The sequence below is a fragment of the Drosophila pseudoobscura genome, chromosome 4 (assembly GCF_009870125.1).
Source record: "Drosophila pseudoobscura strain MV-25-SWS-2005 chromosome 4, UCI_Dpse_MV25, whole genome shotgun sequence".
NCBI lineage: Eukaryota > Metazoa > Arthropoda > Insecta > Diptera > Drosophilidae > Drosophila > Drosophila pseudoobscura.
In genome coordinates this window covers 16,710,435-16,734,969 of record NC_046681.1, presented here as the reverse complement: position 1 = coordinate 16,734,969, position 24,535 = coordinate 16,710,435, and the positions used below count along the sequence as shown (strand labels likewise).

At 44.9% G+C, this 24,535-nt stretch overlaps 4 protein-coding genes and 1 long non-coding RNA gene across 8 annotated transcripts in view; 1 reads left to right on the top strand and 4 right to left on the bottom strand.

The window, feature by feature from the left end:
• Positions 1-335: 335 nt before the first annotated feature.
• Positions 336-1,464, bottom strand: LOC4818047 (uncharacterized). Its single transcript, XM_001357179.4, has one exon. It carries the CDS (start codon positions 1,435-1,437, stop codon positions 379-381), a length of 1,059 nt encoding a protein of 352 aa, XP_001357215.3. The 5' UTR covers positions 1,438-1,464; the 3' UTR covers positions 336-378.
• Positions 1,465-5,699: 4,235 nt separating this feature from the next.
• bchs (WD repeat and FYVE domain containing 3 bchs) lies at positions 5,700-22,474 on the top strand. Of its 2 annotated transcripts, none has more exons than XM_015179786.2 (18): positions 5,700-5,851; positions 8,277-8,585; positions 8,648-8,893; positions 10,788-11,142; positions 11,204-11,390; positions 11,455-12,786; positions 12,842-13,857; positions 13,912-14,491; positions 14,549-15,741; positions 15,798-19,165; positions 19,230-19,333; positions 19,395-20,307; positions 20,364-20,517; positions 20,578-20,817; positions 20,879-20,983; positions 21,046-21,180; positions 21,242-21,356; positions 21,416-22,474. In XM_015179786.2, exons 2-18 carry the CDS (start codon positions 8,310-8,312, stop codon positions 21,579-21,581), a joined length of 10,485 nt encoding a protein of 3,494 aa, XP_015035272.2. In that variant the 5' UTR covers positions 5,700-5,851; positions 8,277-8,309; the 3' UTR covers positions 21,582-22,474. The 2 variants fall into 2 exon arrangements, with proteins under 2 accessions (XP_015035272.2, XP_002132224.2); XM_002132188.3 differs by lacking the exon at positions 5,700-5,851 and adding an exon at positions 7,925-8,021 and having other exon boundaries at positions 21,416-21,581.
• On the bottom strand, positions 9,098-10,602 carry LOC4818054 (uncharacterized). Its single transcript, XM_001357178.4, has one exon. It carries the CDS (start codon positions 10,543-10,545, stop codon positions 9,160-9,162), a length of 1,386 nt encoding a protein of 461 aa, XP_001357214.3. The 5' UTR covers positions 10,546-10,602; the 3' UTR covers positions 9,098-9,159.
• The window catches only part of LOC26534247 (uncharacterized), a 15,822-nt gene continuing 12,797 nt past the window's right edge, over positions 21,511-24,535 (bottom strand). Inside the window, exon 3 of the long non-coding RNA XR_004469609.1 lies at positions 21,511-21,642. This is a non-coding gene — a long non-coding RNA (uncharacterized lncRNA). The remainder of the gene's footprint in view (positions 21,643-24,535) is intronic.
• The window catches only part of LOC6903342 (keratin-associated protein 5-3), an 833-nt gene continuing 187 nt past the window's right edge, over positions 23,890-24,535 (bottom strand). Inside the window, exon 2 of one of the 3 annotated variants that reach the window (XM_015179784.2) lies at positions 23,890-24,519. In XM_015179784.2, the coding sequence (XP_015035270.2) occupies positions 24,144-24,485 (342 nt within the window). In that variant the 5' untranslated portion in view covers positions 24,486-24,519 and the 3' untranslated portion in view covers positions 23,890-24,143. The remainder of the gene's footprint in view (positions 24,520-24,535) is intronic. The other 2 variants (XM_002132187.3, XM_015179785.2) reach the window with 2 other exon arrangements.

Genomic DNA, 24,535 nt, shown 5'->3' with positions numbered 1-24,535 from the left:
GTTTAAAAATATAGGGTTTATAAGGCGTAAGGATATGTTAATGTGAAATATTTTAGATCTTCATTTTTCAAGAGAATATTTTCTCGATTTATGGGAAGAAAAAAATCTCAAAATAAAAATATCATCTCTTAAACAAATTTAAGAGATTCCAAAAAACATTCTCCCAACAACAACAAAAAAATGTAAATAAAACCAAAACGATTATAGAGAAGATTTTCCAAAATTTTCTTTAGTTTTTGTAAAAGATTTTCATATACTTTATAGAAAAAATTAATAGAAACATAGTTGGAAGATAAAGATACAAATCGAGAGAGTAAAAATATACAAATTTCGATAGATAAAGATAGAAAAAAGTAAAGAAAAAAAACCACCTCCCGTTTAGTCACTAAAAATGACTGTCTCTGCCCCCAAAGTGGCATCCAAGGTGGCCCAACCCAATGCACTTGCCACCAATTGTTGGATCTGTCGCAGGGGCACACCCGCCTTCTCCAGATCCCCAGTCAAGCCGAGATACTCCTTCAAGGAGCGGACATCCTGCAGCAAACGACGGAACTCCAAGCTGCGGACGAGACGCACAGCATTGGAGAGCTCCGCATCCGAGGCGTACATCCGCAAGTAGAGATCCCTCAGTGCGGTACGAGGCAGGACATCCCGGACATCCTGCAGCAGGCCACGTATTCCTTTGCGACGATTGGGCAGAGGGCTGGTGGGTGCCTCTGTGGTGTGAATGTTGAGGAAAATCCTCACATAATCGAAGTAGTAGGCGGGATCCAGCTTCAGGCGACGACAGATATAGTCCTGCAGCATCTGATGCTGCTTGGTGGACCGCAAAAGTACCACCTGTTCCTTGAAGGGATTGCTCTTTAGCAGCTTCAGAAGATCCCTCACCTGAGGATCCTCTACGGCATTGGCGAAGATGTTGCGGAGCTCTGCGGCAGGCAACATGGGTCGTGCCACGCGTATGAGATTTGTGAGTCCACGTTGGGCAGTGCTGGGACACTCTTTGTTATCCCGAGTGTTCAAAAGCTCCTCCGGGCTGTTCTTGGTAGAGGTTTCCATCACCGTAGGGATCGCCTCTGTGGAGGAGACTTCGCTTTTGGCGGTATGGGAGACCTTTTCTGTGCTGGAAGTCGGAAGAACCTCCCTCTCAGTGCTCGATTCTTCCATCACTTGACGAGCTACCCTTGCATTATCCTGATCCTGCTCCTGCCACACGGGCATCCAATTGATCTTCTGTGCTGTCATCACATTCTGCTCATCCACCGAGGGTTCTCCCAGCTCCATCAGCTCCGCCGAAACAGCCGGAAAGTCCTCCAAATAAATGGCTGTCGTATCCATTACAATCTCCTCTGACGACTGCTCCTCCGATGATGATTCCCCTGCCACAAAAAGCAGCAGCAGACAGCCACTGAGCAGGTAAAAGAGTAGCCGATACATGATCGAATCAATTCGAGTGAGAACTGTGCTTAAACCCCAACAGAATTTCACATTTTATAGCCTCCCTGCCTTGGTCGTTCTTTATCTTTCGCTGTTTAATCAACGAATCTCTGGATATTTGCTTAAAATGTTTACAGGCAAACACTGAATCGGTCCGTCAACAGAAAGCCAGCAGTGAGAAAAAAGTGGAACGACCTTGAAGAAAGCTCATCAATCTTTCATATTGCTCCATCATCGCATTGCCATCATCAAATTGCATCGTAAATCTCACTTCCCCCATCAAAATAATCGGAATTTCATGTTGTTCTGTCAGGGATTTGCTTCGATGGTTTTTATGGATGGGAACCGTATATCCTTAAGGTCCATAAAAAGCATATACAATAGCACAAAGCTAAATCTATTGAATAATTTTTGCAGATACTTTTTGGCTGCAATTTTGACTTGTTTCAGGGATTTGTAAGTAATTCTCTAGGATGGCTTTTCAAATACACACCTTTCTGCCGCCTGTTTTCATTATCTTAAAGACCTTAAGGATTTATCCACTCTCTGGGATTAAGTTCTTTAAATTTACATTTTTTATCGCTGAAACGTTTCAAGGGTAAAAGTTGACGGTATTCAGGGAGTTTTTTGGCAGTGTTTATGCGGCGGCAAGTACATGATAAAGTGTATGTTATATGTTTGCAAACTTACCTTTAAAAGAATTTTAACCAATTAGGATTACATTTTTGCAGAATAGTCCTTAATTGTTTTTGGAAATTTCATCACCTTTTAACTGAAAATGAACTTAAAAGAAAAGAATATTGTTTTAAATTTGGAAAACACTCTATTTTATCACATATTATTCTGAAGAACCTTTGAAAGATATATATTTTCAGCAGTTTTGAAGATTTTATTATAAAATATTCTACAGATCTCAAAAATTACACATATTATTCCACATATTTCTTGCAAATTATATTTTTACCTATATGTTATATATTTCTTCTATATTACTAATCACAGAACACATCTAATACATTATTTTTGTCACTTATTAGTTAATTTTTTATATTTGAAGATATTCCACATATTTCTAGATATTCCGCATAATCCTCCCCTTAAAAACGCTCTCAAAAGTAAACCAATTTATTTACCTCGAATTCCTGTATTCCATGCACACATAAACGCCTCTCAAATCCCGCCCTTGTCCATAATGGAGACCATTGCCATCAATCCGATGGCCCGTAGAGATTTTTGTAGACATCTTTTATCCAGCAGATACCCAGATACCCAAGAAAACAAAACCCAAGTTAGTTGCCATATATAAAATCCTTTATAACCCATAAAAATCTTCACCAAAACACAATCAAATGAAATTTTATGTTAATCCAACAGAAGCCGCTCCCCCGTGGAAGGAAGCGACACCCAAAACGAAGGATAAAGTGTCTCCTCTCCCTCCTCCTTTAAGGTCCCCCCCCATGAATATTCATGCAATAAAGGGGGGAATTTAGGGAGGACGTAGGACTCCGTATATCCCTATTCCTCCATCCTTAAGACTTTGTCAATTTCAATACGCAAAATGTTTCGCTCATTGTCAACAACAGCCAAGAGAGGCAAAAAAGAGACCAAATTTCAGGGAAAGAAGACCCAAATTCTGAGGAAAAGGCAACAAAAATTGTGCAAAAAATAAAAGGGGGACATCTCCAGACCCCTGCTCTAATGAGTCCCACATGGAATGTCGCTGTGTGCAAATGATTTTTGGGCCGAAGCTCTTACACTTTTCCCCCAAAAAAAGAAAGAGAATGCCAAGATAAGGTGGGTAAATGGGTGGCCAAAACAGGCGAAAACATCAAGAGGAAGGCAAGGGAAAATAAAAGAATATTCATTACATTTCGAGTGGAAGGGTAATGACTTTCCTTCGCATTCTGCTGCCTTTGTAGCTACCCCTTCTTTGAGGGGCACATCCTTCTCGTATGTGCCCCCGAGGACCCTTCGGTTTAACGCAATGCCACAGCCGAAAATACCCCCTTCTTAGGCGACTAAAATATGGTTTCAATTGTTTGCCAGTTGTTCGGGCGGGCGCCTATTTATAGCTGGAAACGAAAAATCCATTAGAATATTGCCGCAGACACGACGCCCCCCACCCCGCCACAGGTGTGGCAGACAGAAAAGCACGAGTGGTACGAGAGGGGCAAGGGCGCATGCCAAGCCCCAAAAGCATTGCCACATAAAGAAGCATTAAGAGAACTTGCTCTTGCAACTTAGGCAGTCATCCACACACCTTTAAGTGGACTGGGGGATGGATGGCGGGGGATGAATATTGGGGGCCAAAGGCGTGACTGTACTGCACACGCAATGACCGACCACCCCGAATGGGGTCGAAGGTTTAAGAGGGGGCAAACCTGGGGGCCAACGCCCAAAGAGCAAACTATTTTTAGGGGGGGCCGCCAGACAGACAGGACACACAAGGAACTCGGAAAATCCTCCCCCGTTGGCCGGACGGGCTGTACGGGCATAAATATTTATTTTGACACGCCTTCAGACACGTACTATCCTTAATTGATTCAAAAAATGAAATTTAATCTGAAAATGGATAAAATTGGGACAAAGAAAAGCGGGAAATGTACTCCCAATCGCTATGCAAATCGACTTCTGTGTATTTAAGTGAGTAATACTTAGTCCGATTTCGGTTATTGGGGCCAACAATTAGAACGAGTCCCCCGTATGCAAATATTAATAACCCCCTAAATGTGTGAATTCAATAATCAAATTCAATTTGTTCAACTCTAAGATACATATGTACGTACGAGTATATGCGGGGATTTCTGGGGGATCAATAGCCTGTCGTGGGCTGCACAAGCAGTCAGAAATTCAATAAGATTGAATTGCTCTAAAGAAAAGCCTGCAAGAGGGAGTGAAGGAAAAGAGCCACAAAAGTGCCCATAATCATTGGCCAAAGGAATTGTCTGCTTAATAGTTTGAATGTCACTTGTGGATGCCATGCCATATCGGGTTTTATGGTTTTACTGAAATGAGCAATTTGTTTGTGGGCTTAAAGTGCGGCTTAAGGTTCATGAATTGATCAAATAGAATGGGAGTATTATAGAAGTTTTGCTTCTAAACAGAAAAGAGCAAAGGTATTTCCTTGTGGTTTTAAGATTTAGTTCTGTGTAAATAGATGATTTTTCGAATATTTTATTGGCATAAAAGGATGCTTTATATCCAAAAATATATCATCATAATCTTTTGCACATGTAAGGATGTATTTAAGGACTAAGTTAGTAGACCTGGGTACTTGAATGCTGCTTCTATATTTATTCTCATGTTTAAAAACATATAAATTACTAACTAAGGAACAAAGTGTTAGAAATATATTTATTTCACACAACTCTCTTTCTTAAAGACGGAAATTTACCATTTAATCCCTTTGGTACCAATTAATTCTGATTAAACAATTATAAATACACCCGAATCGGTGTGAAAGTCACATTCCAATTGAACCTTGTTTCTCAATTAGGCAAATTACATGGCTATATGTAAATGTGTTTAATTGTAGTGCTACAGAATGTCCGGCAAAGTCGGATGTAGACAATGGCAAGCAAAGCCTTGAATATCTGAAGGTGGAAGTGGAAATGAAGGGTGTGGATTCACTGTCTGTTGCTACAATTCAAAAAATCTACAATGCACCTTAAGATAACAGAGTATGATAGAAATTAATGGACACTAAAACATTCAGTCGGGAAATAGACAGAATATTTCAAGAAAATTAATTAATTTAAGCTTGAGAGATAATGACGAAATTTTATTGGTTTCGCAGGACTTTTCTTGAATTTCCCCAATTTCATATGTTTTTTTCTGATATCTTTTATCAATATAATTACTTGGGCTCCTAATTAAAATTGTTTTTAAATAATGCGCCAAAATGCAGACTGTCGAATACTGCCTGCTATATTACTTGGAACGGTTAAGACTTATCCAGCACTGTTAAAGTTCAAAACGACAAAAACTAAGAAGAACAAATATAACTTCAGAAAGTCATAAATTGTGGAAATCACCGAGGGGGCGGTCATGGCTGGTCGAACAGCTCGCTTCAAATCGGTTAAGGCTCTCTTTTTAGCTTTTTTAAGTTCAGAGAAAAGATGGCGTGGATCTACACGAAGAATTTACAATCAGGCATATTTTCCGCCATTTACCTCAAGTTGTTTAAACTGTTTAAATAGAGGGGGCTGAAGTGGGTTAAGTACGTTTTTTTCGGTATATTCTTTAAATGGAACAGTATATTTTGGTATATTTCTGAGGGTCTGACGATATATTTTATCACTCAATGCGCGGCGGTCACTCTGCACAACACTAACAACACTAGCAAAATGTACAAAAATCAATTGCAAAATTAAGGAAAACAGGGCACAGAACAATGAGAAAATGTGCAATAAAAGTAAGTGAAAAAATTAACAGAAAAGTGCGAAAAGTACGTTTGAAAATTTGTAAGTGATCTGCCGAATCAGCAGCGCCAGTGCTCCGTTGGTCAGAAAGAGTCAGAGAGGTCGAAAGAGAGATAGTTGCTGCGTGAGAGAGGAAGAAAAATCAATAAAAATTGTCGTAGCAGCGCGATTGAGACGAGCAAAACAAATGAGCGGTTAACGAATGTGCGTGTAATGGGGGACAGAACCTAAAAGCTGCCCCGTTAGGTGGCCCAAATGTGATGGCAAAAACGGTGAAAAATGGAGTGAGTGAGAGGATGAAAAGAGATACGAGACGATACGATAAAATGTAAAGTGGAGTGGAATATTGCGAGTAAACAAACAAGTGCGCAATAAGTACATAAAACAGTTGTGTGCGTTGGTGGGAGGGGGCTGAGCGTTTTCTTTACTCTCTTTATAAATATATATGCAAATTTATATATGTTGTTTGTGTATCTACATGTGCATTCAAAGTCAATAAGTACGCGGTCGTAACGTCTGGCATTGTCGTCGTAGTCGTCGCCCCCACACTCCCAATATTTCCGGTTTTTACGCCTTTCCCATACGCCTCTGCAGCGGCAGGGGTCGCCACGTTCATTCACATTTACGGAACATGAGAACGTACGAGTACGAATGAAAAATGTTCGTAAAAGATAACAAAACCGAAGCTATTGATACCCTCTCAGAGACATTGATTGTATATATATAACAGGGATCGGCGTGCATATTCTCACATGCTTATAGTGCGTTTGTGTGCAGAAGACAGCAGGAAAAACGGAACAATGCATTGGATCCAACCACTGTACGTGAGCGGCAGTGCAACAGCAGAACACTCTCCTATGCACTGCCGGCCCCTGCTCTATAATACAGTAATTTCACTGAACGATGGAGAAATGCATAAATATCTAACTTCAATCAAAAGCGAATATCATTGCCTGATAAAATGTGTAATTTACTAGCATCAAACAAAGAACTGATCGAAATTGTAAATAATTCAATCTGCGTTTCTTCTGTGTTCATAAAAATCCGATTACCTCCTTAAAAAAGGGTACATAAAATGCTAAAAAGTCTATCTTCCTAATACATACACAACGATACAATTTTAACGGAATGCAGTGCATGATTCACCTGCGAATGCGGCTCCGCGGGTCCGCCGCTAATTGAAACGAAGGGTGGGGTGGTGTGTGTGCGGCGCAAACGAAACGAAAAGCGAAAAGAAACTCAAAATACATATCAATAGAATCGCTACCCCAGCAAATAATAAAGTTAATTCCATTGTGCCGTCCCGATGATGTGATTTCTAAACCACTTGAAAGCAATTCCTACTGCGATTACATATACAAGTGAAGTGTTGGGGCATACAAAACCCCCATCTAATTGGGGACTGTGTGTGTTGGGGGGAGTATGGTGGTATCTGTGTGTGTGTTCGAAGAACATATGCTGTATTTATAAACATATTGTGCATGAAGTGTGACAATATGGAAAATAAACAAAAAAAAAACATAGGAGGCAGTGGGTTTTGCCAGTTATCGGTAGATAGTTACAGCTGTGGGATACATGGGAGATAGTTACAGGTGCTTGAGGATTATGGAATACCAGAATACCAGTATTTATTAGATTGTGAAATGGAGATAAAACTCTGAGTTCCCTGAAATATCTATATAAAACTCTTACTGGAAAAGAAATCTTTGCAATTGCAATCCCAAAAAGCTATACACTTTAGTAAAGGCTATTAAAATCTTAAATAATACAGAAACCCTTTGTCGGTTTCTGCCTGGTGTACGCACGTACCAAGCCTCGGCATTGTGTAACGTCAGTCTCCTAGTATAAGTGATATTGTATTGATATTCTTATAACTCTGAGATTTCTTAATAATTTAGTATTCCACAACTGTTATGAGAAATAAATTTCTATCTAGAGGTGCGATGATATCATATTTAAGGTTTGAGTGCAATCTTGAGCGTTTAGTTTGAAAACTCTTATTTATTGAGAACAATTGTGCGTGTGTGGCTGCTATCTTGGTAATATAACAATAGCCATAAGTAAATATTTAGAATAAAGTAACATTGATAAAGTTATCACTGTATTAAACAAATAGACCTCTACTCGTTGAACTCTTATAGACGTCTGGCCAGGATTGAGTTGGTATGTTGTATCTATATTTAACCTCCTGATGCAGCTGATATGTTCGAGCTCCTCAGAGAGCTATAGATAGTCGATAGATACTGCAGAGGTATACCAGAGTGTTTTCGCCTTGAGGCAGTGCAAAATTGTTAAATATACCTCCGAAATTCACACTTAAGATTCACATCTGGCGGATACTATACTCGTATATATACACATCTCTTTGCTGAAGTTCTTTACTGATTAATTATCACTCTTTCTCATATCTGTTCACAGTTTAAATACATTTGGCAATAGAAAAACCCAAAGATGAATGTAATGCGAAAGCTGCGCGGCGCTGCCACTGGAGGCAACAGCAGCAGCGGCAGCAACTCCACAAGTAATGGCAGCAGACCCCCCGCTGACTCGAGCCAATCCCCAGCTAATGGACGGGCTGCTGGCGAGGAAGCCCTGGTGGATGCCCGCATCCAAATGAGTCTGGGAACCCTCAAGAAACTCTTCAATGAGTACACCCATCCCCGAGAGCCGCTTAGCGAACAGGAACGCGATGAGAAGCTCTACCAAATGCTGCCACTATTCTGCAAGGTTAGTTTCTGGTATTTTTAGAGAAACAAGAACCTTTTTAAAGACGATACTTTTTGTTACAGGTGTTCAGCAGCTGTCCAGCGAATGAAATGAGCGAAAAGTTTTGGGATGTGGTGGCCTTCTGCCAGCAGGTGTCACGTCTCATGGTCAGCGAGATACGCAAGCGGGCATCCAACCAGAGCACGGAGGCGGCCTCCATAGCCATTGTCAAGTTTCTGGAGGTGGAGACAACGGAGGAGACAAGCAGCGGATGGATGCTGTTGGCCACCCTGAATCTGTTGGCCAATGGAGATGTCTCTTTGATACAGGTAGAGGAAAAGGAAGCAGTTTCTAGTAGAGGAAATAGCATAGATATCGATTGGAAGAGAGAGGCAATAATACAGCATCGAATAGATAGAATATATTGATAGATAGATGGGAAGATATATAAAGATATATAGACCCATATTCAAACATCCATAAATTGGGTATTAAGGATACATCTCTTTATAATTCAGCTAAAGAGAATTAATTTAAATTTAATTGCATTTTGAATGCTGAAATCTCCAGCCTCCCTGTGATTCTGTATTTGACTTTACTCTTCCTTGGTTTCTTCATGAAAAGTTAGTTTCTTACGATCCTTGGATGAGTCGTCTGTTGGTTCCTCAGGAGAAATCTCCTGTTCTTCTTGTAAATTATCGTCGTTTTCTTTAGTTTGCTCTGACTGGATAGTTACAGGCTCTGAAACACTCTTCGTGGGGGTTTCTTCCTTCTTTTTCTTCTTTACTTTCTTTTTCTTTAATCCTACCGGTGGGGATTTTTTCTTGAATGTATCCCTCGCTTCAAAGGCAACTTTTTTTCCTTCTGGCTTATCCTTCAATGGTGCCATTTCTTCATCCTTTAAGCCATCAATCTCTTGAATTCCTTCGCTTGGCACAGGACTGTCTTCCTTTAAAGTTGACTCCTCTAAATCTGAATCTACAACTGTTCTTTCACTCGATAGTGGATCACTTGTGCTTCTTATATCCCCCACCATGGTTTCCTGACTGTCAACATCCTTCAGCGTAGATTCATCCGTCGTTTTGATGGGTTCATTTGGAGTACTCCAGTCCTCGATCTTTGCCCAAAGGCTAGAGGAATCGCTTGAGCCACGCCATGTCCAGGAGTCCCTGTGGCGTGTGCGTCCCTCACCATCTTCCATGGAAACCGATGACTCGTAGAGATCCATCGACTCCTCACTTGTGGTGATTGTGGGCGTCTCCAAGAAGCTCTCTTCGCTCTCGACGGCATGCACGCGGAAAAGGACATTCCGTATGCCAATCAACAGATTAAAAACCTTCTCCATAAATGTGGGTCCTTCTTCATCGACGCCTGTATCCTTGAAACGCAGTGGCTGGGAATGCGCCAGACGATCATAGAACTTGCAGCGGCGACACAGAAAATCATCGACTGGCTTCGAGAGCACAAACAGATCGGTGGAACGTTCTGCCAGCACATCTGGGAAGCCTTCACGCAGTTCTCCTGTGGCTTGACGCCGCCATGCCCCGGGCTCCATGCGCATCAGCAGATCGAGCAGCAGGAACATGTGCATCAGATACATAGTGCCCGTAATCAACGCCCCAATGCTCTGTCTCTTGCACCGCGCAAAATGCGGATGCTCCAGATACTGCCACGTGGAATTCATGGCCGACAAATGCTTATCCTGCCTGGCACTCCTCATGACCAGCAGGCCACAGAAATAGTGCAAGCCCATTGCACTGGCGGCGAGCAGTAGCTCTGATGACAGTATCGAACTCTTTTTCAGCAGCAGTCGGAAGGCACCCAAGGCGGCCAGGAGAGTGTAGGAGCCAAAGGTCGCGCAGTAAAGAATGATGTGGGGTATGGGCTCGGGCCAGTACATGGAGCCCTCAACATGAAAGCCCATGCAGATGCTGCCTAAAAATACTTCTATCAGCTTAAAGAACACCCAAACTTGATTCATTTTGGAGAGATTTTGATAGGAAAACTATGTTTAAAGTTTGTAGTGCACGACTCTAATGGGAATTCAATGAAAACAAAGATACTGTGAGCCAGTCCAGAAAATTTAACGAAGAGAAGAAGAGTGTAAGCGTTTCTTAGTCGATGGTTTCATTCATTGCTGTAGATGGAAGACTATCTCAAGTCAAAACTCTATTTTTTCCCATATCGAACCTTTCATATATTCTCTTCTCCATCTTCTTGCAGGTCATGACAGCCGCCTCTGTACCCTCAACGCTGGTCAAGTGCCTGTACCTGTTCTTCGATCTACCCATTGTGGAGGACGATGAGCCCGCAGAAGATGGTTCGGCCATCAGTGATTTCAATGCCCACGAAAGACGCACCCTACTGCAGAAGGTCTTTGTGCAGCTGCTGGTGAAACTCTGCTCGTATCCCTATCCCGCCGAAGAACTAGCAAGAATGGATGATCTAACGCTGCTGTTTTCGGCCATCACATCGCCCTGCCCCTGCCACAATATTGTGTGGCGTAAGAACGCCGCCGAAATACTGACAACCATATCGAGGCATGGTCTAACAGATGCGGTTGTTAGCTATATACATTGTATGTACAGATAATACTCATTCATAGGGGAGCTTTAATACCAGTTTCCTCTTTCTTGTAGCCAAAGGTTGCATGGCCTTGTGTGTGGATAATATGCAACGTTTGACATTTGGCAATCCTTTGGAAATTGTGGAAATGTTTGTCACCGTCTTCTGTTTCCTCAAGGACTCTAGTCAGGTATCACAGATACTAATGGATGATTTTCGGGCCTCGCAGGGCTACGTTTTTCTCAGTGATTTTTTGTTGAAGTAAGCATAAGATTTACCTTTAACCTTTATCTCCTGTAACTCCTCTTTAACCCTCCTCTTTCAGATTCGACAACAATCGCAGTCAATCGTTGGAAATCCAAGCAGCTATACGAAACCTGGTACTCATGATCTCTTCCCTGTGCATGTGCGGCTTTTACGAGCTTCGTCCCCCAGCAGCACAATTCAATACCGCCTTCAAGCTGCAGAACTTCCAACTGCCACAATCCACCTCCCGTGAGACGTGCGTGAGGAATGTTTATGCCTTTCAGGTGCTTCAAAATGTCTTTCTCAAATCCACAACACCTGCTCTCTGCTGCACCATTTTGGATGCCATATCGAGGGTGTATCATTCGGAGAATGCCAATTACTTTATACTGGAACCGGAGCACACTTTGAGCAATTTTGCGGATCGGATACACCAAAAGAGTCCGCAGATCCAGGAGAAGTTCTTCGATTTGCTGGAATTCATTGTCTTTCAGTTGAATTTTGTGCCCTGCAAGGAGTTGATCAGCCTTTCGCTGCTCCTCAAGCACAATCAGTCGACGTCCTGCAGTATTCTGTGTCTCAAAACCCTCCTGAATATCCTACGGCACAATGCAGTTTTCAAAGATGTCTATCGGGAGGTTGGGATACTGGAAATCCTTGTGAACTGCCTCACACGCTATGCGGGACACGTGCAGGACATCACCAAGGGCGAGGAGTCGCTGGTAGTAGAGCTGTCAGCGGATCAGGAAGAGGATCTCTCGGACACTCTGGGCAAGCATGTCCTGGAGGCCCTGACCATGCTCCTGGGGGGCGGAGCCAGCAATAATGCTCAAATCTTTCGAGAATATGGCGGCGCCAAATGCACTCACGAGCTGGTGAAATTCAAGCACTGCCGCCCGCAGGCGCTGGGGATCATTCGTGAGCTGATACTCTCCGCAGGAGGCGACGATGATATGCTGTATATCCTCTCGCTGATGCACAGCATCAGTCCGCATCAGGTGGAGTTCAAGATACAGATACTCAACATGCTGCTGGGCTGCCTCAAGGATTCGCATCGCACGCGGACTGTCTTCCGGAAAGTGGGTGGCTTTGTGTATCTCACGAGCGTTTTTGTCTCCCTCGATGGGAGCATGGCGCAGCCACAGCCGGGCATACCCCAACAGGATCTCATACTCTTGCTGCAAATTGTCTGCCAAACGCTGGCCACTGCCATGAGGTTTGAGCCGGCGAATGCCAAGTTCTTCCATCAGGAAATAAGCAGCAGTTCGCTGTGCGACACTTTAAGGCTGCTGGGCTGCTTCGGGGGCGCCTCCACGCTGCAGGATTTCAATGGCGGCAGCAGCTACGAGCCACAGCAGACGTTGATCAAGTATTATCATGAGATATTCAGTGGCGATATCCTGAGTGTTAGGTAAGGAGACCTCAGCCTTAAAGAGAGCCAATTCTAATCTATATTTCCCTTGCAGTTTCTCTGAGGATGTGCCCTATCCCTTGTCCTATGTGTGCATTGTCTTTCGCCTGCTCTACAGCATTGCTTTGGATAACTTTGAGGCACCCAATTTGAGTGGCATCATCACGTTGTTCAGCGATCCGCCGGCCCATTCGCGTTCCCCCAGCAAGGAGCTGGCCCCGCCTGTGCATCCCAGCCAACTGAATCTCACGCAGCCCATGCCAGAGCCCAGGATTGTGCATCCCGGAGTGGTCTTGTGTATGCTACAACTCCTGCCCGCTGTGCAGCTGGAGGAGGCGCCTCTGGAGGCCGTACAGCTGCAAGTTTACTTGAGTGAAATCATTAAATCCCTCGTGCGGAACGAAAGGAATCAGCAGATCATGTGCGATAATGGTTTGGCCGAGAAACTGCTGAAGCTCACAAGGAGAGCCCTGGCTGAGGAGCAGCATCCTCTGCACGTGCCCATGCAGTACATCCTTGAACGTTTGGCCGCTCAGGCGCTGCAACCCACCGAACTGCGACAGTTTCTGCGCCTTGGGGAACCCCTCTCCTGTGCGGACATTGATCTCCAGCAGCCGTACCGCCTCGGGGGACCCGTGCCCCTCACGCGCATAAAGACACTGGTGTCCATGACGACCCCGCGGGATTTCCGTGCCCACGGCTCGAGCACTCTGCCACCCTTCGTGGAGCTGGACATGTCTGCCGAGGGCTTTGGCTGCCTTTATCTGCCATCGCTGGCTCCCCAGGCGACAGCCACAGCTGGAGGCACCATCGACGCGAATACCATTGGCGGGATTGGCGCTGGGGATCGCATTTTTCCACCGCAAACGGGTCTCACGTATTCCACGTGGTTTTGTGTGGAAAAGTTCTCGGATCCCAAGACGGATCCCCATTGTGTGAGGCTTCTCACCTTAGTGCGCACCATCCACAATCCTCGAGAGGAGAATCTGGCTTGTCTTTCCATTCTTTTGTCCGCCAGGGACAAGGCCATTGTGGTGTCCACCCAAGAGACACTGGTCACACCCAGAAAAAGTAAGTTTTCCATCATACCATCATGGGTGCCTTCTACAATCTGATCCTTTCTAGGCATTGGCGATTGGGAGCCAGAGGGATCTGATGACGGCATTGCACGCATTTGGTGCCCCGATCTCCTGCACGAGGGCCAGTGGCATAATCTCGTTGTGGTGCTCAACCGCGCGGTGCTAAAGAACTCCAGTCTGTCGCTGTATCTCGACGGCGTCCCGATGCACACGCAAAAGCTCCACTACATTGCCCAACATCCGGGGGCCACCACCGCGAATCTGACATCTGCCACGCAGATCTTTGGCTACATAGGAACCCCACCCATTTGGCGAAGGTATTCCCGTCTGTGCTGGAAGCAAGGCGTCTGTCACTTGCTGGAGGATGTCCTGCCGCAACAGACAGTGCAGACTATCTACCAGCTGGGACCACACTACATGGGCTCGCTGCAGGCTCCACAACTGGGCAAACAGTCCGAGGCAGTGGCTCCTTTGGTGCCCGAAGATCGTGTGCTCTTGGGACTCAATGCCAAGGCCGTGTCCAAGCTGACGCTCGTGAAGATACGCAAGGTCTACAGTCGAGCGGATAATAAGAGCATTGCCAAGCAATTGAATATGAACTCTCATGAGAATGCCACGCCCATCAAGTAAGTGGAAAACCGCAGGATAATCCTTTCCTAGAGCTACAGTTCTCTTTCTATTAGGATCCTTCATAATTCTGCGGGACATTTGGCTGGCGCTGGTCGCTCTCTGGGCGGCGTGGTCGTTGGTTACCTCGGCGTGCGCGTCTTCAGTCCACATCCTGTCTCTGCCATGATTGACACTGTGGGGGGATGCAATGTCCTGCTCGGAATCATAGCCATGGCCCAGGATGTGGAGTCGCTGTACGCGGGCGTCAAGGCCCTGACCTGTGTGGTGCGCAGCAATCGTGCCGCTCAAGCGGAAATGGATCGCAAGAGATGCTATCAGACCTTGGGGATGTTCTTCAAGAAGAAGAAACATCTCCTAAACAGTCACATTCTCCATCTAACGTTTGGCCTAGTGGGTACCGTCAACAGTGGCCAGGATATGTCTGCCATTCCGAATGTGACGGCATTCCAGGATCTGCTGTGCGACCTGGAGATCTGGCATAATGCACCCAACGGCCTGCTGCGCTCTCTCCTGGAGCACTTGCTGGAACTAGTGGTAGAATCCAATGAAAAAAAGCAAAATGTTAAGATCATGAGGGATCTGCAGTTGCTGGTGAAGCTCCTGCACATCATCACGCACATTCAGGATCATTCGACGCGCGAGATCCTGTTCAATCTCCTGGAAACTCTCCTCGGAGGCCAGCCCCGACACACGGATCTCCTGCTCTACGGACAGTATGTGGCCGCCAAGCTGCCACGCGCTCAAGATGGCGCCCTCGAACGGGCGGTGCTCCTGCCCAGCATCAAGAACTTGGGCGAGGATCCCGATGGCGGTGTGGCACAGAATATTTACCTCCGGAATCGCTGTCTTTCGCTGCTCCATGGCCTGTTGTTTACCCCCCGGAGCACAGTGAACTATGTGATCTGCGATGACATCTCCAAGACCCTGGGAATGGATTGGTTGCTGCTCTTCATGCAGCCGCATGTCCATTTCACGACTGTGATCATAGCCGTGCGCATACTCGTTGTGGTCTGTGCTAATGAGAGCTTTCTCGTGCGGTTTCGCGATGCCACCCACAATGGGGGCTATCTGCGCTTCACGGAAATGGTTTCCCAGCGCAAAATGATGGGTTTGGGTGCCCAGCAGCTGAATCAACGGCCCAGCAATGGCACGGGCACAGTCATCGTGGCCACGCCACAGAATACCATTCAACATTTGCCCACCCAAATAGCAGGAGAAGTCCGTCCGGCGGCTTTGAATATACCAGGTGCGCCCAGAGAGTTATTTTTTCTTTGAAATTTCATTAAAATCTCATTATTTCAGGTTTCCAATTGCTTGAATGGCTCATGCAGCATCATCTGGATGTGCCAGAGCTCTATTTTCTGGTCACTGCTCTGATCATGGGACAGCCTGTAAAGGTGTTGGCCACGGAACACACAAAATTCGACTTGGATCGCGTGTGGTCGTTCCTTTGGGGCGCCCCAGTGGCTGCCAGCACACAGCTCCCAAAGCTCAATGTGTGCCCTGAAGGCGTATGCGTGCTCCTGGCCATGGTCCGGGCAATAGTCCACGGCGGAGAGTGTGCCACTTGGCTGCATAGCCACCCGGAGACCATCATCCAGCTGCTGTTTAGTCTGTACCAGAATCTCAGTGATTTTACGCCCGTGATGATGGCAGGAGATGTCGTCACATCCCTAGTGGCAGTGCTCTTCCCTCAAGTCTCCCGAGCCGCGGATTCGGAGCCAAATAGTGGTGCCTCCACGCCCACAGATGGCACTGGCAGCAGTTTTGTCCTGCCACCGCCCGAAACGTTGCATGCAGCAGCTGTCCAGCCAAAGATCACATCCCATCCTGTGTGCAAATGCATCATTGATTTCCTTCGCGTGATTGTCGTGGATTCGTTGGGTCTCAATATGCATGGAAAGGCCACGCCCGTGATAGATCTCGTGCTTGATGCTGCCCCAGACACTGCAGAGATGGCGCTGCAGGTGCAATACCAAACGCTGATTATCATTGCCTTGATGGATCATCTTTTGGCAGCGGATGTCCTCGTGGGCGAGCAGGCGGCACTGCCCCTGGTGCCCATACTCCAGAGCCAGATGCAGCACATTGCGCCGAATGTCTTCTATTTGACGGCACGGATTGTGGATAAACTGTGGCAGGGCTGTCTGGCGAGGAATCCTCACGATATCTTTGATTTCGTCATCAAATTGATAGCCCAGGCGAAGCGCAGATCCTCTTCGTTGTCCCTAGAGCACCTGCATCACTCGTTGAATCGGAGTATTCTGTTTCTTCTGTCCCGTCCCACCGATGATTCCCGTGCGGATCAGATGAGTGTCTTGGAGGCCCTGCACAAGATCATCCAACATCGCCTCCTGATCTTTGGAGCTGGAAATCACGAACTGGAGTTCATTGGCTGCTTGACCTACTGCCTCCTGCAGCTGACGGCGGATATGAAGATCATTCTGGAGCCATCGACGAGCAGGAACACCACATGGCATGTGAACCCCCAAACGGAGACCGTGGAACCGAAAGATGAGGATCTGAACCAACTTCAAGGTCGCAATCTCGTTGTGGGCGCCGCCTTTCGTGTCTGGGAGGAGCTGTACGTCTGCAAGAAGCCCGCCATCGAAGAGGTTTTCAAGATCTCCCTGACGCCCCCTCCCGCCAACTCGAAGGCGCCCGACATGCAGACCACACGCGAACAGGTCATGGAGCTGGCCTCCAAACTGTGGTTCAACTATGTGGAAGCGGAACGCAAGGCTTCCTATCGCGTGCCCTGGGAGCTGCACAATCAAATCCAGTCAAAGATCCAGAAGGTCACCGGTGGTCTGACGCGCCTCGCCAGCCGCACAAAGGTCAAAAAAGACGAGCTAGTGCGCACAAAGTCGAATATGAGTCGCGAGGCAGCCTACGAATCCACAGGGATCCATGTGCAGTTGATCAAGGATCTGCTGGACCTGCGCTCGAAGCAGTACCAGCAGATGCTGCAGCACACCCAACGGTATGTCTACCAGGATTGGGTGCACTCGGAGACGGAGCTCACGAGGGAGCGTGGCCTGTGGGGTCCCGCCGGGACCTGTACCCTCGACAAATGGATAATGGACACCACCGAAGGACCCCATCGCATGCGAAAGAAAACCATGAGGAATGATGTCTTCTATCTGCACTATCCCTATCGCCCAGAGCTGGAACTGGCCGACAATCGTCAGCTCAAATACAAAGTGGCCTCCAGCTTTGACAGCAAAACGTATTTCCAGCACGGACAGCAGCAGCCACGCATTCTAGCCGAGGCAGAGCACACCTCCATGCAGCAGCAGGCATCACTGGAGTCGGTGCATGCTGCACCGCATCGCCTGGAGGCCAGCAGTTCCACCTCAACGCCGCCACCTCCTGTCTCTCCCAAGCTAATGGGAGTCCACGGATCGGCTCCTTACCCTCAAGAATCGATTGATGGCACTGCTCCGGAGGATGATGAAGAGGAGGAGGACACTTCCATGACCAGCGATAACGAAACGTTCCTGCGGCTACTCGAAGAACAGGAGAAGATTAGCTTTATGTTTCGCTGTGCCAGGATTCAGGGTTTGGACACCTTCGAGGGTCTGCTGCTGTTTGGCAAGGAGCACTGCTATATTGTTGATGGTTTCACTTTGCTCAAGAATCGAGAGATACGCGACATTGACACGCTGCCTACGGGGGCCTATGAGCCCATTATTCCCAATTCTGGCGGCACCACCTCCACCACATCGCGTGCTGTAAGCCAGAAACTGCGACAATGCTCTAAATTTGCCTACGAGGAGATACGAGAAGTGCACAAGCGGCGGTACCTTTTGCAACCCATTGCCCTGGAAATCTTTTCCGAAGACGGACGCAATTACCTCCTGAGTTTCCCCCGAAAGGTCAGGAATAAAGTGAACCAAAGATTCCTGGCCCTGGCCACGGCCCTGAATGACAATGCGCAACAATCGGTGGCTGGACAGAAGCGCACGGCCAGTGTGGAGCAAACCTCAGGGATCTTCAGTGGCCTGATAGGCGAAACATCCGTGACCCAACGCTGGGTGCGCGGGGAGATCTCCAATTTCCAATATCTGATGCATTTGAACACCCTGGCGGGCAGGAGCTACAACGATCTGATGCAGTATCCCGTATTTCCCTGGATCCTCGCCGACTACGACTCGGAGGAACTGGATCTCACTTCGGCCAAGACATTCCGTGATTTCTCGCGACCCATGGGCGCTCAGGCAGACGAGCGCTTGGAGCAGTTCCAAAAGCGCTTCAAGGAGTGGGACGATCCACATGGAGAGACCCCGCCCTACCATTATGGCACCCACTATTCCTCAGCGATGATTGTGTGCTCGTATCTGGTGCGATTGGAGCCGTTTGCCCAACCATTCCTGAAGCTGCAAGGCGGACATTTCGATCTGGCGGATCGCATGTTCCACAGCATAAAGGAGGCTTGGCTGTCGGCCTCCAAACTGAATATGGCGGATGTTAAAGAACTCATTCCAGAGTTCTTTTATCTGCCAGAGTTCTTGAGCAACTTTAACAACTTTGACTTGGGCACCAAGCAGAATGGAGAGACCTTAAATCATGTCATTTTGCCGCCATGGGCCAAGCAGGATCCACGGGAGTTTATACGCCTGCACAGGAGTGCCTTGGAGTGTGATTATGTCAGCCAACACTTGCATTTGGTAAGAAAATCTGAAGATTTCCTTTAGTCAAAGCTTCAAACTAACTTTTTGTGTATCCTTGCAGTGGATTGACTTGATTTTTGGGTGCAAACAGCAGGGTCCCTCTGCGGTAGATGCCGTAAACGTCTTTCATCATCTGTTTTACGAAGGAAATGTGGATATATACAAGTATTTAAGACCTTCCCCTACAAGAAAACACCTTCTGAAACCCTTTTATCCTCTCTTCCAGCATCGATGATCCCTTGAAAAAGAATGCCACCATTGGATTCATTAATAACTTTGGACAAATCCCCAAGCAACTGTTCAAAAAGGCCCATCCTGCCAAGAAAATGGGCAGCTCTCGGCACTCGGCCCTGATTGATCCCACAGCCTTGATTCAAGGCAATAGCACAGTCCTTCAAACGGATCGTTTGTTCTTCCACAATCTGGATAATCTAAAGCCAAGTCTGCAGCCCATCAAGGAGCTCAAGGGTCCGGTGGGACAGATCCTGCAGCCCGACAAGACCGTGTTTGCTGTGGAGCAAAATAAAGTGATGATGCCGCCATCGTACACGAAATATATAGCCTGGGGCTTTGCCGATCACTCGCTGCGCGTGGGACTCTACGACACGGATCGGGCATCGTTTGTATCGGAGGCAGCCGCACAGAACTCTGGGGAGATCCTCACCTGCGCGTGTCCCAATGCCAAGATGATTGTCACCGCTGGCACTAGTTCTGTTGTGACCATCTGGAAATTCGATGCGAATCGTAAGAGTCTCAGTGTGAAGCATTCGCTGCATGGCCACACGGATGCGGTGACATGTCTGGCCGCCAGTGCGGCCTACAATGTGATTGTCTCTGGCTCTAGAGATGGCACCGCCATCGTTTGGGACATGTCCAGGTTCACTTTTGTCCGGCAGTTGCGTGGTCATGCCGGTGTTGTGGCTGCCGTTTCGATCAATGAACTGACGGGCGACATTGCCACATGCTCTGCCACTTGGTTGCATGTTTGGTCCATCAATGGTGATGCCTTGGCCATGGTCAATACCTGTGTGGGCAGTGCGGATCGCATGCAGCAGATTCTGTGTGTGGCATTCTCCCAAATCAGGGAATGGGATCAACAGAATGTCGTGATGACTGGCTCTACCGATGGTGTTGTGAGGGTGAGTGCTCAACAGAAAGGCTAAAGCAACTTTTCAGCATCTTTCCCTCGTTCTAGATGTGGTCCCTGGAGCACACTCAGGTCCCCATTGACCGCAAACTCAAACGTGGGGTGGAGGTCTCCTCCCAGGACAAACCCGACACTGCTTCTGCGGAGAAAATGAACATTTTCAAGCAAATTAAAAGCCTCTCACAGCCAGAAGAAGAAGCAGGTACGAATTTCGTTACACTGGGAACCACTGCGAAAATGATTTATATTAATATAATTATAGATATTGTCAAGTCTGCCTCGGAGAGCAGCATTTCGGAGGCCTCAGAGCACAGCAAAGTCGAGTCCCTTAAATTTGAAGAGAGAGCTGAAGAAGAATTACTCAAATCCAAAGAGAAAGCACAGGAAGAATCACCAGTCGAACGCAGAAAAAGTTCCATCACGGGAGCCAAGTCGCTGCATGAAATGAAATCGGCCACTGTAGAAGCCCCCGGCTGTAGCACGGACTTCAAAGGAAATGAAGGTACGAAAACTATAGAACTAAGGCCATATTTGAAGCTAACCTTAACGCTTTATTTCAACAGAAGATGCCCATGCCATTAGGCCAAGCAAATCAGACACCAGTCTGACAGATGGTTTCGTTTTGATAGACAATGACAGACAAAGAGGCGATCAGGCTTTAAGAAAGGGTAACTATAGATCTTAAGATCCTGAGGATGCATCTTATATTTATACATTTTCTGTATGGCAGGCTTCAAATGGCAACGTCAATTAATGTTTCGCTCAAAGTTAACCATGCATACGGCATATGATCGCAAGGATAATGCAGAGCCAGCCAGCATTACAGCCTTGACAGTATCCAAAGATCATAAGATCTTGTATGTTGGTAAGTAAAATATAAAAATAAACCTTTAACATATATTGACACTGATTTATCTGGTGTTTAGGTGATGCTCGAGGTCGCATATTTTCATGGAGCGTCACGGAACAGCCTGGTCGAGGCGTGGCCGATCATTGGCTCAAGGATGAGGGCGCCGATCAGTGTGTCAAGTGTCATGTGAAGTAGGTTTTGTGTGTTGTAATAAGCATTTATTTATAAATTACCTTTCTTTTCTTCGTAGATTCACTCTGTATGAGCGCAAACATCATTGTCGTAATTGTGGTCAGGTTTTCTGCAATAAATGCAGTCGCTTCGAGTCGGAGATCTCACGTTTGAGGATCATCAAGCCTGTGAGGGTGTGCCAGGCGTGCTTTAGTCAGCTCCGCTCCAATTCGTTGGATAATTAATGGGCAGAAGTGTGCATCCAATTCGTTTGTGGAAACAGAGTCCATTCGAAGCAAAATGTACCTATACATGATTTACAAAGATAATTTACTTTATAATATTCAGGCGTATAACAATTTAAAGGACGTTGAAGGGGCATTCACTGATGCTAATTGTAAAAACTTAATTAATTTTATGTTTACAAATATTCTATTTTTTATTTTTAAAATTTTTAATATTTATTATAAATTATTTAATGTTTAAATTTGGTTTCTAAGATGATTTTTTAACCAAATGGAAAAGTTGAGCTAAAAAAACAAACAACCCAAGGCTGTTATATGATTTTATATTTTATTTATACAAAAAATATAATTTTAAACGAATTTTGTATACATAAAATACACACATGGAAAACGGAGTTGCAATATAATTTATACAACAGAAATTTAGTTATTACAAATATTTATTATACACCGAAAAAAATACGAAGAAAAATACGATAATAAATGTTGCTTATGGACAATTTTTCCTAGTAAAGTAAACGTTCTATAAATATTGTGAGAGACGCACAAGAAAGAGAGAGTCTATTAATGTTACCAGAGAGCTATACGTAGTATTCCCCCGACAGCAGTTAAAGAATATCCAGATCCAAGAATAATCAAAAGACAGAAACCACGATGCACCGCCAGTTATATCAATTACAAAAGAGAGACAGAACTTTAGACACATTTTTTGCTAGCTGAAAGTCATGAGAAATCAGAAGAAGGATCATCGAGGAATCCTTGGAACACGTTTTAGAACACAACACACAAACCTCACGACACGTAAAAGAAAAACCAACTTAAAAATATCGTATATTCTATGGAAAGCAAGTAGATTTTTCTTTTAAAATAAAATACAAAAAGAGAATTACTTCTAAAAAAAATACAAAAATAAAAAGCAATCTATAAAAATGATGTATGAAATGGAAACATAATTCTAAAAAAGCAATACGACAAAATTGCACTTTAAACAACAATAAAGGTTTAATTTTAGTAAAAAACCGATAGAAAACAAAGATTATAAAATAAGAATAAATCGTAACATTCGCGTCATGAATTTTCTACATTTCCACATTTTCTTTTCCAAGCTTCAGAACTCAAAAGTATCGATTTCCATACTCTTGAATCTTCTTATGACAGCAAATCTTTAAACGAACAAAAATAATGTAAATACGAAAGACAAATAATACAGAAAAATAATTCCATACAAATTAGAAACAAAAATACCATACAAATTAGTGAGAAAAAATTAGTTAAATAAATTAGTAGTGGAGGTAGAAAGAGAAAAAAAAAGAAAAACACAAAACAGAAGCAGACAAAATTCGGTATTTTGTAGAGGATCTACATGTTGCATTGATAATAATTTACAAATATTACGAGTATATATGTAAATGTGAATGTATTTCAATTATATCGAATATACCTCCCCCTCCCCCTTCCACCCACTTCTACGAATCCTTCCTCTGTTGAAACGAATACCCGCTAAAAACTAACCAAAGACTTGAATCATCAGAACGTACAGAACGAAACTCTACCAAACAAAAATCACATCTCAAACTGAAAACTATTGCATCTAAAAGACTTCAAAATGTTACATTTCAAAGAACACAAAGAGACAAAGAAATATTATATGAAAACAGCATCAATACGAAACAACAAAAGAACCTGTATTAATTAATAAAATATTACAAAATACCAAAAAAAGATAATTATATAAAAGTATATATATATTAATTGTTAGTTTGTGAGATACGCAGATAAATAAACATCTACGAAATATGCGAAAATGGACAAAAATACAAATTAATAAAATGAAAAATGTTAACAAAGTTTGGAGAGTGTTTTAATGGGTATAATTTACAGATGGTGTATTATAATTGGGCAGAAAACAAAACCTAACAAAGAGGATGAGCTTCTCGTCGTGCGGAAGAATACACTTTTTTCTGCACTTTTATTTTTTATTAATTTATTTTTTATCAATTACTCTGCATGTAAAGTATACAAATCCTAAAACTGTATCACAGCTATTCTTCCCTATTATAAAACTGTGAGTAGTCCCTGCTTTTCTGGACTATTTTAGAAGTTTTTCGAGTCGAACCTAGTCGTTTTCAGATCTATTTATCTTAATATTAAGTAATTTTTTATTTTAAAAAACTGTAAATTTATTATTAATACGTAAAAGGTATCAAAGAAGAGTCTCATTGCATTGAAACGATATAAATGGTGCAAAGATTTCAAGTTCCCAGGCCCTGTTTTTGGTGTTAAAAAAGCGAGAGTTCATACGAAGTCCTTCAATAAACTTTTTTCAAATTATTATTATCAAGTCTATAAACATTCGTATGCATGGATATGGTTTTTTTTTTGTGTTTACAGGGTTGAAACGTGTAGTTCAAATTTGAAACGCCGCTGTTTTGCCAGTCGCCTCGCTCTTGCGCCTCGACGGAATATTTGTAGATGTGTGACTTAAATTTTTCATTAGTCCTTTAAAAACTGCCCCGCTTGCAGGCTGCAGGGTGAGCAGCTCGTGTGGTGGATCCGAGAAGATCAGCTGGTCCACGCTGGTCTACCTGATCTTCCCGAGCCACCGCGTCTGCCGGGAAAGCATTTGCCTCCGTAACAGTAGCCACCGTATTGACTTCCTGCCGCCATGCGCTGGCACCTGCCGGAAGAGCAGCTTCCGTTGGAGCAGCTTCCAATAGAGCAGCTTCCGTTGGAGCAGTTTCCGTTGGTGCAGCTTCCGTTGGAGCAGCTTCCGTTGGTGCAGCTTCCGTTGGAGCAGCTTCCGTTATTGCAATTCCCAGAGGAGCAGTAGCCGTAGCCGTTCCCCTTCATTGTCATCTGAGAATAGACGTTGCCATAACCGTTGCCACTGTAGTATCCTTCCATGGCTATTTGTTGGTTCTATTCTACGAAATGAAACCTTTTCAACATTGAAT